We start from the raw sequence: 16,593 nt of genomic DNA, 5'->3' as shown, positions 1-16,593 counted from the left end.
GTGAGCTCAGCCCAGACCACCACCCAGGCCCTGGGCGCACCTCGGACTCCCCCTCTCCTCCACCTACCCCCCAACACTCCCGCCACGTCTGCCACACGGCGACCAGGGAGCACTTGCCTGGTTGCCTTCTGCCTCCCTGCTTTCTGGCTCTTCGTTTTTGTCTTCCAGAGACTGGGATGTTCTCGTACACCCTCTCATAAGGTCTTTTCCCTGCCCGTTTCGCCCTTGTAGGGAGTAACCGACCGTTTCTGGACGCCTGGAGTTCCTGCAACTCCTGAGGGCGGGGGCAGGCGGGTGAATGTCTCTGGCTGCCTCTGGGAGGTCCCATGACCTGGGCTGGGAGCTGGGGTCTGGGTCGGTGGGGCATCTGGAAGGACTGCTTTCTGAACAACCCAAATTTAAGGATGCACTGAGAGCTTCTTGGTCCAGTTCCTTCAATGAAGTGGCATCTTGAGGTTGCTTCTGGCAAGACCCCGATGTGAAGGACACGGCCATGCTGCTGGGATTGAAGGTCAGGGTGCTGCTGCTGTTCTGCTGCGGGAACCTGGGGGAGGAGCTGCCCAGCTCCGACTCAGTGGACGAGTGGCTGCCCACCGAGGCATCCGAGTGGCTGCGGCGCGCATTGTAGGGCTTCAGGAAGGAGCTGTACACAAAGCCTTTGGTGACTACAGGGAGGAAGAGTCAACAGGAAGTGCTTTTAATGGAATGGATGGCGGGCAGAGTCACCGAAAAAAAAATGGTTGAAGAGCAAGGGCAATAGTGAGAGACACAAAATAAGATGCTTAGGGACAAAAAAGGTGGGACAGTTAATCCCAGGAGACACAACCCTGTGGCTACCTGCCAGGGCAAGCTTACTACCACTGCCTGAAAGGTGAGTGACGGGAGTCCTTGTGGACATTCAAGGGGACAGTAATACAAGTGGCCATGTGCTTGAGAATGAGCAGATGAAGAAAACTGAACAGGATATCTACATCACGGAAACAAAGGCTAGGAGAGACTTAACTAAGGATGTGCTCAGATACACTAAGTATGGAAAAAGGGATTTTAAAAACCATCCTCCTAGTGACTGATCCGCTCGAAGAGGGCCACCGGCCCTTTTTCCATCCAGGGCACTTGAATCTCCACGTGTGCTCTGGGAACATGGTGGATGTATTGTGAGAACAGGCTAAGGCTGGAAGCGGTCTATAGGGGCTCAAGTGGACGCAACGCGGGCACAGCACGTGATCACTTTAATAAATGTCCTAAGATAATGACACAGGGGTCTGCAGCTCAAACTTTGTAACATATAAGACTGAAATCCTTGATCCACAGGTACATTTTTCATAATACTAAGTAAGAAAGGAGGATCTGTCAAGGGAAGTGCCCAGAGCATAAAACCTCCATGCGACCAACAGCCATCTCCGCCTTCATCTTCAATGTGTTTTTGTTACATCTGCCTTAATGGGGGCAGAGGGAGTGGTTTCCCTTGGGCAGATGGTGAGGGGTAGAGGGTCTAACTGCCGATCCTAATACCGTGGGCTTCCTGCCACCACTCACCGGGATGGCGTAGATAAAAGCCCCAGGGGTGGAACAGCCTGGATGGTTACTGGGAACCCTTCTGTGAACCCATCAGCAGCTTCCCTGGCCCATCGCCCCCCATCCTTGCGTTCCTTTCCCACTGCCAATCTCCATTTTTTGGGTAAGCAGGAAGGATGGGCGGGGGAGGAGATCCACAAAATACTTTCAAACTGAGAATGTCACAATTTTCCATTCCGGTGGTGTGAACAGAGAAGTTCATTGTATAGGCCCACAGTCCTTATTTAAAATGCTAAGAGCCAGATGGGCTTTGGAATTCAGCCTTTTTGAATTTGGGGAAAGGAATCAGGTCCGTATATGGTTTATGACAATGACAACCCCAGCAGGGTCTGGGTCACCGCCTCAAAATTAAACCCACTGATGTTTCTATAATGTATGACTATTCACGTCAAAAGAGAGGAGTTACAATTATAAACAGCTACAACACTTTGCTGGGATTTTGCTACCAAATAAGTTCAGATCAGGGAAGGTTTTGGTGAGTGAGTTCTGGGAAAAAAGCCCTTTGTTTTTTAGAGCTTTTTGGATTATTGGAATAGTGGAGAAATGACATGGATTTTTCTTTTTTACTTTTCTTTAAATTCTGTACCCAACAAACCCCCTAGCCCCTGCTACCACCCCCGCTAGAAAAAAGCTGTAAAGCTATTTTTAAAGCCATTCCCTAGTCATGAGGTAAAACCAGTAAAGCAAACAAAAAACCCTTTACTACAGGTTCTAAATTCACACATCCTCAAAACCCATTTCCAGAGCTTGGAAGAGGGCAGCTTATTTTGTGGTTCACTTGGAACAGGTTGAAAGGGCTCGGGGGCCTGTAAGCATGGCCTGGAAGAGCTGCGAAGCTTGGCAAGAGCCTGCAAAGGTAAGAAATGGAGCCCCTTCTGGAATTTGTGAAAACAAAACCAAAACCAAAGACAGATTTTGTTTTGGTAATGACTGGGCACTGCACTCTCCCAAGATGGACAGAACTTGGAAGGTTATTTTTCCCCTTTAATCAAAGATTTTCATTTTCTTTTCTTTTTTGGCCTAGACAAGATTTGGATACAGTCAGAAATAACTTTCTCCTCATCTAGAGTTAGAGTAATCTGAGGTCTAATATTCCTACCTCCGTTGTCAATCAGCCAGCGGTTCTGACTGCCCATGGGGTCCTTCTTTTTGATCACGCCCACCAGGTCCCCTTCCAGAAGTGAGACATCCAAGTCCTGAGCGGCATTGAAGTTCCGTTCTGCTTGGAAGAGTTTCTCAGGGGGATACCTTGCCAGAAGGGAGGCCCGGAGTTCTTCCGACTGTAGCATGTAACTTGGCTGGAAGGCAACACAAGAGACGTAGTAGACACAAGTCCTCCCTGGCCCCAGACCATGGCCACAACTAATCTCAGCTCACAGTGAGTCTCAGAAATGGGGGCAACAACAGCCAGCCCCTTGCTACTCCCATCAGATATTTTTGAGCCTGAGACAGTCCATGTGGCTAGGTAAAAATCATGATCTTAGCTCATGTTTTATGCCTTGGTAGCTATTAAGAAAATTTAATGTCCCATCTTAGTGCCACATCTGTTTATCTTGTGACCAAAAAATGTGATTTAAGTGTCCCATGGGGTGCTTGGCTGGCTCAGTCGGTAGAATGTGCAACTCTCAATCTCGGGGTTGTGAGTTCAAGCCCCACATGGTGTAAAAATTACTTAAAAATAAAACTTTAAAAAGAAGTGCCACCAGAAGAGTTCAAACTATATAAGTAATATTACAAGATTTTCTGTTTTGCTATATGAATTTAAACAACTGAGACTTTCCTGGGGGCGCCTGGGTGGCTCAGTGGATTAAAGCCTCTGCCTTCAGCTCAGTTCATGATCCCAGGGTCCTGGGATTGAGCCCCACATCGCGCTCTCTGCTCAGTGGGAAGCCTGCCTCCCCCTCTCTCTCTGCCTATCTCTCTGCCTACTTGTGATCTCTGTCAAATAAATAAATAAAATCCATTAAAAAAAATAATAATAAACTGAGACTTTCCTTATCTTGACTTCCCCATCTATAAAAACAATTATGATTTGTAAAAATTAGAATTAAATAAAAGTAATAATAAATTTGATTTTCCCTTTTAAGGTAATATAAATTAATGCCTATGAGATTATACGGAGCAATGTGTTGTCAAGAGAGATCAATAATCTTTCCAATTATGGCCCCATATAATCTGGTGTATCTCATCCTACTTTGGAAATGAGTTCTAAAAGAATGTTACTTTGGGTAGAAAAGCAGTCAGCCATGAACAATTTGGCCATGTATCAGATAATTACTTTTTTTTAAATATTTTATTTTTATTTATTTGACAGAGCGCACAAGCAGGGAGAGCAGCAGACAGAGGGAGAGGGAGTAGCAGAGCCCCCCTCAGTGGGGAGCCTGATGCAGGACCTGATCCCAGGACCCCGGGATCATGACCTGAGCGGAATGACCTGAGCAGATGCCCAACGGACTGAGCCACCCTAGTGGCTTTTCCAATACATGATTGAACATGGGGAAGCCTGGCAGAATTAACATACCCTTAAATCAGTTTCCTTAATTAACTGATCAAAGTATTAATATTAGTCCTTTGCAAACTCCATTCACTGGATAGACTAAGATCTGAGAATGCTTTTCAGAAGCTGTTCTGACCGACATATCGAGTGTAAAAAAGCTACTGGCGGTCACTACCATTACCCACCTTGATGCTCAGGGACATTGCCTGCAGGAGCCCACGACAGATGTGAGAACTCCATGACCTTTATCATCCATTACGATAAGATATTTAAACTCCTGTGAAAGCACTCCTCTGTGGCCGAAGCTGGGTGCATCAGCAGTAACAATGAAGACAGCTTCCCTGTGCCAGGCCATTTCTAAGTGCTTTACACATACGAGCCTGTCTGAACATCATAACTCGTTGATATCAGTATGATACCTGCGTCCATTAGCTGAGAACCGGGCTAAGTGGCCTGCTCTGGGACACAGGGGTCGTTGCTGACCAGGCCGGGCCTGAACCCCCCCACTCACCAGGCCCAGGAGCGGTTTCCGCGCGGACTGGCGGTCCATGGTCTTCCTCTCAAAGGGCTTCCTGGAGGCGGGAAGTGACTCTGGGAAGAAGGTGAAAACCTGGAGCTGCTGTAGGACCCTGCTGTGCTCTTCATGGAAGATGGCAATCAGGTTGCCCTCTCTGCCAGCAACTTTAATTAACTGGAGTTGGCGGATGGGGCAGAGAGAGAGAAAGAGATTGAGAGAGAGAGAGAGAGAGAGACCACGGATGGAGGACCCAGGCTTGCCGGTGTGGGTCCCGCGGCCCTGCCAGCAGGCCCGGCCGGTGGCTCTCCACCACTCCGCAGCTCTGCAGGGTGGAAAGAGCCGCTTGGAAGCCCCAGACACAGGCAAGGGCCAGGAATTTCCAGGTGGGACGGGCCTGACCCAGGGCCCTCTTTAATATCTCCAGCGGGAAGACTTTCTCAGGCACCCCACATGTGCACTCCCAGGACACTGGGAGAGCCTGTGACCCCTCTCCCAGGCCGGAGGTTGGGGGGCGGGACGCGGAGGGGAGGGTAGGCGGCTCACGCACCGACAGCAGCGGCTGGAGCTGCTCCAGCGCCCGGCGCACAAAGTCACAGTGGGCCTGGGCGTAGCCGTGGACGCAGTTGGTGAGCAGCCCCCGCGCGTACTGGTGGAACTTGGGCAGCTCGTCCAACAGCTGCGCATTCAGGGCCTCGTAGTTGTTCCGGGCCGACTGCAGCTCCTCCAGGGTCTTCTTGTCCTTCAGCTTCTCCGCCCGCTCCGTGCAGTTGTAGAAGTCCAGCAGCTTGTCGAAGCGCTTCTGCACCAGCTTGTGCGGCCCCGTGAACATGCTCAGCAGCTGATTGAGGGGAGAGATGACCAGCCGCTCCGTTCTCTCCTTCTGTGGGGACAAGACAACCACAAGGCTCAGCCCTTCCAGATCCCCTATTTCGGGGTTTTAACCAAGCATCAGGTTGGGGCAGACGACGTTTGTATTTACTTTGTAAATTGTATTTACTTTGTATTTATCCGGGTTTGTATTTACTGAGGCTAGATCTGCACAGTAAGTCCAGTGACCACCCGTCACCACGGATATGTGTCCTTCCCTGAAACACCCGTCGGGCTGATCTGTGATATCCTGCAGCGCCTGCTTTGCTCCTCCCGCACAATGGAAACCCACGCAGGTCTAAGGCGTTCTACTTACTCAACGCCAGACAGACTCACACATTTTATAAAAACTTCTCAATGTATAACCTTCACCAACCATATGCACTCGCTAGAGCCTGCAAAATGTGCTGAGCCTGCCTTAGCGCCACCGTGGATAACGGGTCATCTGCCCGGTATCACAGCTTAGTACACAGGTCTACACGGATCAAATTTAACCCAAGAGATACTTGTTGCAGAAGTCTGAGGGGGAGAAGCCTTCATACACCCACCATACCTTTTCTAATCATAACTACTTGTTAACACCTGCTTCTAGTTTTCAAAAGATTTTTCTCTTTAATTTGTTCTAGAAGGACAGACATCGAGGGGCAGGATACTGTCACGTAAAGAACATAAATAGGGACTTAGTATGTTACTTTCAGTAAGATGCTACTGGTGAGAACACCTGTGTGTTCCTCAAATGTGAATGAATACTTTCTTCAGCCTGAAACCATCCAGAAATTTCCAAGAAACCTTCAAACCCCACTCATCTCTTTCTCCTCACCATCAAACAATCCCACATCTATATTTAGAATTGCCAGAGCAATTTGGCCTTTAGTACCATCTTTATAAGGAAGCACACGCCATTTCAAAGATCCATTGGTTAACGTTGAAACTACTAAATATTCCTTTCTAAGTTAGGGCTCCTACAGTTGTCCTTTTTCTTCAGAGTTATCAACAGTGATACCAGATGAAATTTCCCAGTTTGCCTCTGTCTCCTCAAACCTGACTGATCACAAGCTATAAAAAATTCTCTTTGAATACCAGAGGCCCAACCTGTCCTTTTAACTAATTAAAGCCATTGTTCTGAAAATAAAACCCTGATACGAATGGAGCCAGAGGATGACTGGTATTCCTGAAGCACATGGTATGTCTGTGGAATTAACTTTTCCACAGAGCAGGTTCTTGAGAACCCTGGGAAGAAGGCCACCCTACGAAAAGAGGGTTGAAGGAAGAGTCACTTACGAAATTTGTGAAGAGCTGGTCACTGATGTAGCGATGCACCTTCTCAAACTGCTCCAAGTCTCTGTGTCCCTTCTCCATGCACACATCCCACATGCTCACTGCGGCCACCACTTTCACGCACGCCGATTCCTGGAGCCGGTTAGAAACAAATGCGATAAGACAGGCAGAACTTTCTAGCCTTTACCATTCATCCCTGTTAGCAGAATGGGACAAAATTTAATTTAAAAAATTTAAAATTTTCTCTCTAGCACAGTATTTTAGCTTTGAAATAAGGACACTCTCATCAATTGTGATTTATAAGGCACAGAGAAAAGCCTAAGACTCTTAGGAAAAGGTGGTGACGGTTTTTCAGCTCTTTAGCATTCCTTTATGTTCCCAACTTGAGCCCAAAAGGATTCCTGCAGGATCGTGATAAGGAGCGATCACCTCTCCTCCTGCAAGCGTTAGCTCATGGTGTCACCTTCTTCAACAGCTGGCCAGGACCCTATGCAGATTACAGCCCCACTTCCTGCACTCAGACACACCTGACTGCTCTGTCCTTTGTCGCTGCAGACAAGATCACTTACTAATGTTTGCTCACTGACTCTACTTCCACCCCCGCCCACAATCCCCTGAAAATTCGTAAGCTCCAAGAGGGCAGCGATTTTTGTCTGTTTTGTTTGCTGACTCAATGATCACATGCTGAGTAAATGAATAAATAAATAAATGCAATAGTAAACTGTTCCTGACAGATCCTGACACATTTTAAATCCCAGGCTGTTTTCTCTGGCTACTGAAACAACGCTGGGTTCTCTCCTTTTTTAGTTGAAGTTAGGGGAAGGTCTATTATTTTGATATTAACCCAAATAAAATCTAAATGTACCCAAAACTCCCATTCATAGATTTCAAGGGCAAATAAAGTCCCTAAGCGCAAAAACAGCAGTGCCTCATACATCAGTTTGACTTTACATTTTATTTTATGATGTTGGCAGACCTCTTGTCTTTAAGTCCTATGCCTGTATGTGTAGACATGGTGTTTCGTCAGAAGGAGAGATTGTGTCATCTTCCTAATTCCTCCTGAGTGGGAGAATAAATGTGAAAAGTGATGTCCTCTCATTTTAAACAATGCTGAATGGGGCACCTGGGTGGCTCAGTGGGTTAAGCCTCTGCCTTCAGCTCAGGTCATAATCCCAGGGTCCTGGGATCGAGCCCCACATGTCTGCTCAGCAGAGAGTCTGCTCCCTACTCCCGGCTCTGCCCCACCTCACCTGCTGCTCTGCCCACTTGTGATCTCTGTCAAATAAATAAATAAAGTCTTAAAAAATAATGTGGTGAAATATCAAAATAGTAGACTACATGCCAAAGTAGATACCACATATAATCAATGTCCCTCAGCTTATGTTCTTGCCAGCTTGCTCTCTCTCCGTGGATCCAGCTAATTTTTATGTGGCAGGGCTTTTCATTTTATGTCAGTGATGAAACCGTTCGACGTCCTCTCCGTTCATTTCTGGTTAGTAGTCAGAACCAAACTGACCTGCCTATCAATGGCTGTGTCTGTTCCATTATGTCCCACCCACTACCATGGAGGTAGGCCTTTTAAGAGCTGGGGACTCAGGTATTTGCTTGCTACACACTTAGAGAACATAGGGCGTGGGGTGCCTGGGTGGCTCTGCCTTCAGGGTTATGCCTCTGCCTTCAGCTCAGGTCATGATCTCGGGGTCCTGGGATCGAGCCCCACATTGGGCTCTCTGCTTAGTGGGGAGCCTGCTTCCTCCTCTCTCTCTGCCTGCCTCTCTGCCTACTTCTGATCTCGCACTCTCCCTGTCAAATAAATAAATAAAACCTTTAAAAAGAAAAGAGAAGAAAACATGGGGTAAAAACACCCAATAGGAGGGTACTAAAAGTAGAGGAACTATAAGGCAAAGTCCTAGACCAGGGACTATACTTGGGAGTTGTATCAACACTGTTTTTGCCAAATCTTCCACTTTAAGCCAATGTGCTCTTAAAAAGTCTTATAAACCCTAATTTTTAAATAATTACATACTTAAAACATGAAGCGAGAGAGTTTTGCTACTTAGGGGCCTGTAGGAAATGTAGGGAGCATTTCAAATCATAGGGATTATTTAATAAATGATGGTAATTGAAAAAGCAGGTGTGAAAAAAAAAAATCACACTGGATCCCTACCTCAACCTTATACACTAAATTCCAACTATATCAATGACTTCAACTTTTAAAAAATGAAATAATAAAAATACTAAAACCTGGGAGATACTTATTACCTTGGAAGAGCAAAGAACTTTTCAAGTATGACATAGGCCTATGATGCCATAAAAGAAAAGTTCAGACCATGCAAACCTAAACATTTTCAACATGGAGAAAACACTGAAGCAAACTCAAAAGTCAACAAACTGAGGGAGAAATAGCGGTAAACTATCATCATACACAAAGGCCTCTTCTATTTTCTCCAACAATGCAGAAGTACTGTCAATAAGTACAATCAATAAGAGAAGGATCATCAAATAAATAAATCAAATAAATAAATAAGGGCCTCAAGATATAGATAAATGAACAGAAAAAGGAATATAATGACTTAAAGATAGGAAAATATCCTCAACTTCATTCATAAGGAATCCAAACTTAAACTATGTGGAAATAGCATTTTTAACCTATCTTGCAAAGAGAAGACATTTGGATTTGGTAACACCGTGTGTTAGTAAGGGATAGGGGAAATCCTTTCTTACACGACCAATAGGGAGTCTTCCCTGGTACATTGTGTACATGCGCTATGATTCCGCTCAGCACATCTAGTCCTCTGGTGTTCAGATATACTCTCACAGATCAGAAAATGATATATCTGTGATTTATCTTGGGCCAATATATCTAATCATTTGCCAACTACAAATAAATGTCCATCAATGGGAGACAAGTTAAACATGTTGTGGCACACCTGTATCATTAAATACTATGGAGTTGTTTAAAAAAAAAAAAAAAAAGGCAGTTCTGTGTGCACAGGTCTAGAATGACTTCCAAAATACTACTATGTGCAAAACCCAAGATGCTCAACAGGGTGTACCTTTCCCTCTCTCTTACACACACACGATTATCTCCAATGAGAGGAGAATCTGATAAATGCAGATTGTGTCTCTAGAGGGTGCCTAGGAGACGGGTTGGAGGAAGAATTATTTCCACTTTTTACTTATCCCTTTGGGGGGCGCCTGGATGGCTCAGTGGGTTAATCCTCTGCCTTCGGGCTCAGGTCATGATCTCAGGGTCCTGGAATCGAGCCCCACATCAGGCTCTCTACTCAGCAGGGAGCCTGCTTCCCCCCCCACCCCCGCCTGCTTCTCTGTCTACTTGTGATCCTCTCTCTCTGTCGAATAAATAAATAAAATATTTTTAAAAAATGAAATTTACTTATCCCTTTGGTACCTTTTGAATTTGTACCATTTTCCTGAATTTTTGTTTTTGTTTTTAAGCAAGCAGAGGCTCTTTAAGAAAACGGTTTCATAGGAAGAGATGTCATGTGTGAAGGACAGGGGTACATGATATGCTTACATAAACACCATTCTGTGAAGCCCATAGGAGAAGGAGATACCCAAACAGAAAGGAGTCTAGTCCCACCTCTGACTGAGAAGCAAACACCTCCTGACCTCCTCAGCCCCTCCAGCTCTCCAGACCCATTCATGATCCTAACAGCTTTGGAGGCCTCGTATACGGCAACTAAATTAGATGGACGTTAACATTATTATGAGAACACATGCCTCCAATGGGAACCATTCTCATACTATTCGATCTTCGAAATGATCTTGACAAAATGAACTTGTGCCAAGTGCTTCACAAACAACTGGACAGAGGGGACGGTAAGAAAAAGATGGTGGGGAGGTCGGTGAAAGCGAGAGCGGGGAAGGAGCAGCCTGCTCTAGAATTCAGATTCAGCATGCTCATCTTCCAAACACTGTCACCTCTTAAATAACGTACAGGACCCCCAGGAACAAGTATGTCAGGGGACAGTGGTCATCTGAGTTCAAATTATTCAACACGCATCCCACAGTAGGCGGACAAGCAGGAAAACAGACAGAATTCCAGCTTGTGTGATTCTAAGCAGGGCAGCGCCTTCTCTCACCCGGATATGCTGCAGGTAGAGAGACAGGTCTCGGATAAATGATTTGATCAATCTTTCTTGCATCCGGAAGTTCTTTTCTGTTTCTTCAAACGCTTCATCTTTGATCTGTTCAAAATAAACAAGTGCTATTAGCCGATCTGGATTCTCCTTCAATCTATCCTATTGGCAAAAGTATCTTTCTTAAAAATATCTTTTCTCCAAATTTCAAGCCTTTGATGTTTCCCCAAATCATACTTGAGTTAAATACATCTACATGACCTTGAAAGAGCGCCAAAATACATGTGGGCCGTCCTGCCTTCTCACCTTAACTCTTCCTGCTCCTGATGGGAAGATGAGCTTTGCTCGGGTCAGGGTGCTCTCTCCCTGCCCCGGTGACCACATTCGTTTACCCCGGTGCATTGTCTCGAGCTGCCCCCTTGCCTGGAATGTCCTCTTCTGTCCCTATGCTAAAGCCCCTTTCTTTGAGCTTGGATTAAATCTCTTGTCCACACGAAGCTCGTTCTCCTGCAACTCCTATCTTCCTAAGTACTAGGGCATACCAAGAACACACTGCAACGCTGGGCAACTGATTGTTTGCTAGCCACTGCTCCCCACTGGCCGCAGGCTGCACGTAAGCTGGACAATGAAGTCTGTGATGCACTCTCAGGGATGTGGACAAACGCTTCCCAATGACTCAATTTCTCACATTTCACATTTTTAAAATTTGTGACAGTTGTGTGGAACTACGGTGACCTCTTAAATCCCTTCTAGCTTCACGTCTTTAATTTGGTCTCTCCAAATATGTCACAAGCTCCTCCCGGGCGTCTAAAACCACAATGACTATTATCAAGACCGACTAGGCCTCCCGGTTAGCCTTTGCACACACTGTAAGCGGCTCCGCAGGGCATGGGGGGCAGGGCGGGGCGTGAGGATTCCCGTGCACAGGAGCTGCCGGGCCCTGTATCCACCCCGGGGCAAACACCGAAAGAGGTACTAAAAGGGGAATCATGCCACATGACACCATGCAGGAAGCCCATGATGTGGAACCCCCAAATGCTGCTGAAGATGCGCCAAGCCTTCAACGGTGGGAATCTCACCTGTGGAGCGAAGCCGGTCAGGTGCTTCAGGTGACTGCTTACGCGGTTGGATTTCTTGATGATGGAATGGATGTTCAGTTTGGAAATCTTCTCCATGAGGCTGTCTTCATCGCCCTTTCGGTACTTGAGGACTAGGGAGTGAGTCAAGAAAGCCCTTCTCTGAGCATGGACAGGCTACAACATGAGCCACAAAATGAGATCAACAACCCAAACTACAGCTAGTGCTTCTTTTCAATGAGTTTGTAGCTGAGTAGAGACAACACATGAATGCAAGTCACCGTTATGGAGAGACAGGCTACTTGACGAAGCTAGAGATGGTGCAGACTAGAGGTGGTTAGGAGGAAAGGGAGCAAGGGGTCGGGAGAAGAGTCAAGATCTGGAGTCCAGGACACCTTTGAGCTCAAGGCCTGGGTCCATCATTTCATCAAGGTGTGGCCTCCCAGAAGTCACTTAACTCCTCTAAGCCTCATTTTCTTCTCCAATGAAATGTAGGAAGGAACCCTACTTCCTTTATAAGACCATCTTAAATGGTCTCATGTACAAACGAGATATTTCTATGCAATCGTCTCACATAGTAAAATGCTATATGGGAGTCATGTGACCAACTACTGTGTCATACCTTAGGCACAATCTCTAGAAAAGTCTGGAGACATGGTCACAGGGAGAAGACGGGGTGGTGCTACAAAGGTATACGTTGTTGTTGTAGGAGATGAAGACGACATCACATTAGCAGATACGAAGCAGAGAGGGAGACAAACCACAGAAGACTCCTAATTTTAGGAAACAAACTAAGGGTTGCTGAAAGAGGTTGGGTGGGGGGATGGGTAACTGGGTGATGGACATTAAGGAGGGTACCTTTTTTTTGTTTTTTTTAAAGATTTTATTTATTTATTTGACAGAGAGAGATCACAAGTAGACAGAGAGGCAGGCAAAGAGGGGGGGAAGCAGGCTCCCTACTGAGCAGAGAGCCCAAGGCGGGACTCGATCCCAGGACCGAGATCATGACCTGAGCGAAAGGCAGAGGCTTAATCCACTGAGCCAGCCAGGCGCCCTGAGGAGGGTACTTGATGTCATGAGGACTGTGCATTATATAAGACTGATGAATCACTGAACTCTACCTCTGAAATCAGTAATACATACTATGTTAAATGTTAAGAAAGGGGGGGCGCCTGGGTGGCTCATTTGGTAAGCATCTGCCTTCAGTTCAGGTCACAATCCCAGGGTCTCCGGATCGAGCCCCACATCAGGCTCCCCACTCAGCAGGGAGTCTACTTCTCCCTCTGACCCTCCCCACTTCATGCTCTCTCACTCTCTCTCTCAAATAAATACATTAAATCTTTAAAAATAAATAAATAAATTTTAAACCAAGACAAAAGGCTAGCAGGCCTGAGGGTTTTAAGAGCACAGTCAACACTACATAACAATGTGGGTGTTGCAGTGCGTAGAAGGTAGAGAAAGAGGTTATACCACATTATAGATTTCTTGAGGGTGTGACTAACAAATCCGTTTAACATGGTCACCATGCTGTACTCATCGGGGGTTCAAATGAGAGCCTCATGAGAGGTGTGATGAAAGAGAAAAGATATGGTTCAATTCCTCCCACATTATAAAGAAAGCGCTGGGTGGTTTACAACTGACTACACAGCACTGGGGGCGGAGCTCAGGCCAGAGAAGCGTCATAGGACCCAGAGACTGGGCAAACTGGGGTTTCCTGAAAGAAGAGGAGAAGTCCTAACCTGAGTGGATATAGTAAAACATCCAACACAAGATGCAGGAAAACAAGCCTAAGCGTTGAAAAGGCTGGCCTTCCATGAACAGAGAAAGTACTCACCCGCGCCTGAATGAGCCACTCTCCGTATCCTTTGGAAAGACTCTCATTGCTACAAGCTCGATCACAGGCGCCTTACTTCCAATATTCCACAGTTGTATTTTATGTTCTTGCTTGCTTTTTCATAGCCCATTTCCCCCCATTCTGCCACCGTTTCTACAGCCCCTGCCTTGCCCATCCCTGGTGAAGGAGTAGTTCTTTTGAGGAAGACAGCACTGTCAAGGGCATACCTCCTTCTCAGCAAGTATGCTTTTCTTACCCAGGTCCTTGCGACGTTTATATTCATTAATGTTCACGTTGATCTCCTTGACCGCAAGGACTGCACTGGTTAAGGGCACCTTATCAGGGTGGGATTCTGGGGTGGAATTCAGCAGCTCCATGAGCAGCAGGGGGTAGCGCATCACTCTCTGGACCGGTTTGATGAGGAAGGATCCCAGATTAATGTAATTTGTGCATCCCCTAATACAAAAGGAAAAAGACTTTTAATCAAATGTCAATAATACAGGACCTATTGGTAATGGTCATGATTCTTAAATATAGCTGTTCTCTCGCTCTCCATTCCAATCTCATTCATTCAGCAAATATTTTCTAGGCACCTTAATAAATACCAGGTACTGTGGTAGGTGCTAGGGATTTAGCAGTGGAAGGAAATAGGCAACAAGCAAACATTGTAGCAAGTATCATTTTGTGGTAAGCGCTATGGAGAAAAATACTGCAAAGGTCTACTTCTAGGTTTCTGTCTATATATAAGAGAAGAAAACAAAGAAATGAGCTTACCATTCTGTGTATAGGCTCCTACAGGGCAGCGAGCATGAAAAAAAAAAACAGACAACTGCTTAGAGGTAATGCTAAATGCCGATTCTCACATTCTTCAGAGAATATATTAGTTCAAGTAATGCCTGTTACTTGGGCAGACAAAAAACAAAAATCACAGGGTAAAAGGGAAATCATGAATATCTATGGAGGCATGTCTAGTCCATTAAAGAGTTATTTAAGCCCCTAACTTCACTTTGATCTACTCAGACATATATTGTATCCTTATAACCTAAGTCCAGGAGAATCTTACCTGAAGATCAGAAATAGGTAAATTGGGTCTTCTTACCTATGCTCTTACTCGTTTGGACCAACTATCTCACTGGCTGCTTCTTTTTTTTTAAAGATTTTTTTAATTCATTTGACAGACAGAGATCACAAGTAGGCAGAGAGGCCGGAAGAGAGGAGGAAGCAGGTTCCCTGCTGAGCAGAGAGCCCGTTAAGGGGATTGATCCCAGGACCCTGGGATCATGACCTGAGCCAAAAGCAGAGGCCTTAACCCACTGAGCCACCCAGGTGCCCCTTCCTGGCTGCTTCTTACCTGAAATGCTAACTTAACACTTTGTAACAGATAGGAAGTGGGAAGCCACTAAAGATTTTCAAGGGAAAAGGCAATATGTAAGAGCAAGTTACATAACAGGACCTATAATAACATATCATTTATGATTAAAATAAGACAGATGTCATAAGAAGTCTAGACCTATGAACAGACTGACTGACTTCTCAAAGACAGAACTAAAGAATTATGATGAAAGGGGAGTGGGGTCAAAACTCCTACTTGAGATCTGCCAAGGAGTCCTGAAGATGCTTCTGGATCTTTTCATCCTTCTCGTAGATTTCCAGCAGTGAAATGGCCTCATCGTGATTCTGGCAGTAAACCTTGTATGTTCCCTCAAGCTCATCCCGGTGATCAAGAAACACAGGCCCTTCGGATTATACGTAAACATAGAGTGTTTTTAGTAACTTTCTTCTCAGTAGCCTCCATGCAGGCCGGATAACCAAACTTTTATCAATTAAATCCTATCACAAGAAACGATAATGAGACTAATCACCCAATTTATAATTTACATGAAATAGCTCAATTTTAGTATATGTGCTGCCGAAGCGAGCACTACATGAAATAGCTCAAAATCATATTTATTTAAAGCAAAATTTCAGAGAATCATGTCATCACATATTTATTTTTTAAAGCACACACACACACAGAAACTGTCTCCAGTCCCTTCTCAGTCAGGCACAGGTGTCTGCAAGTGCTCCTCACATAAGATCAGAACTGTAAGGACCCCTCACTCTCTAAGCCCCAGGGAAAACCACAGTGAGGAAGAGAGTCCTTCCACAGCTGCAGTTTCTAACCTCTTCTTTGTGCATGAATTAAATACACAGGACTATAAATGAAGTTTATTATATTAAAACACCTATAATATTAAAAAAAATTCCAAATCTGTGACAGTAACATGTGTATTTATTAAAGCATTAAACAACAAAACATAGCTGTAAACTAATAACCACCATAATGACTCTGACAATTCCGTCGTCCTTCCTGCTGCTTCAGCCTGTACTGCTCCTCAAGGTCCGCTCACCCTTGAGGTCCTCTCTCAAAACCTGATCCCACTTAGCAAGCCTGCTAACCCTTCCTACCAGCTGCTCTGGACAGAAACCCCCCCACAGAACCCAACTGCTTTCTCTTCAATGTCACCTCCATTCTCTATGTGCTGTCTTATGGAACGCTCTATTTTTACGTAGTTTTCATTTACATTAAATCTACGTCTTTAATTACTGCTCCTTTCTATGAGAGAAACTTGACTTCTCCCATAAACATCCCTCTCACGCTGCCCTCTCTGGGGCAGCCTCACTTCTGCCTGTCCCCACAGCTTAGCGGGCATGGCAGTGGACGGGGCTGGCTGCCTTCCTGACCTTGGGGACACTTTGGGAGCCCTGACCTCCAATGTCTCCATATTGAATATCTGCCTGCCTTCTTCTGCGTTATTCCTTTGCACCGTTTCCGCATCGACATTTCCAGAACTATCATGATCGTG

General features: G+C 45.6%; 1 protein-coding gene across 2 annotated transcripts in view; it reads right to left on the bottom strand.

Moving 5' to 3' along the window:
- Positions 1–16,593, bottom strand: part of LOC101682266 (dynamin binding protein) — a 104,759-nt gene that overhangs the window by 2,878 nt on the left and 85,288 nt on the right. For both annotated transcript variants that reach the window (XM_045068456.1, XM_045068457.1), the window contains 10 exons: positions 15,336–15,483; positions 14,522–14,539; positions 14,004–14,203; positions 11,917–12,047; positions 10,841–10,945; positions 6,738–6,866; positions 5,137–5,469; positions 4,584–4,763; positions 2,675–2,873; positions 118–665 (listed from right to left, as the gene is read on the bottom strand). In XM_045068456.1, coding sequence (XP_044924391.1) covers positions 118–665; positions 2,675–2,873; positions 4,584–4,763; positions 5,137–5,469; positions 6,738–6,866; positions 10,841–10,945; positions 11,917–12,047; positions 14,004–14,203; positions 14,522–14,539; positions 15,336–15,483 — 1,991 coding nt within the window. The remainder of the gene's footprint in view (positions 1–117; positions 666–2,674; positions 2,874–4,583; positions 4,764–5,136; positions 5,470–6,737; positions 6,867–10,840; positions 10,946–11,916; positions 12,048–14,003; positions 14,204–14,521; positions 14,540–15,335; positions 15,484–16,593) is intronic.

This window comes from Mustela putorius, unplaced genomic scaffold (genome assembly GCF_011764305.1).
Source record: "Mustela putorius furo isolate JIRA1106 unplaced genomic scaffold, ASM1176430v1.1 tig00003909_pilon_pilon_pilon, whole genome shotgun sequence".
NCBI lineage: Eukaryota > Metazoa > Chordata > Mammalia > Carnivora > Mustelidae > Mustela > Mustela putorius.
This window is presented reverse-complemented; position numbering and strand designations above follow the sequence as displayed.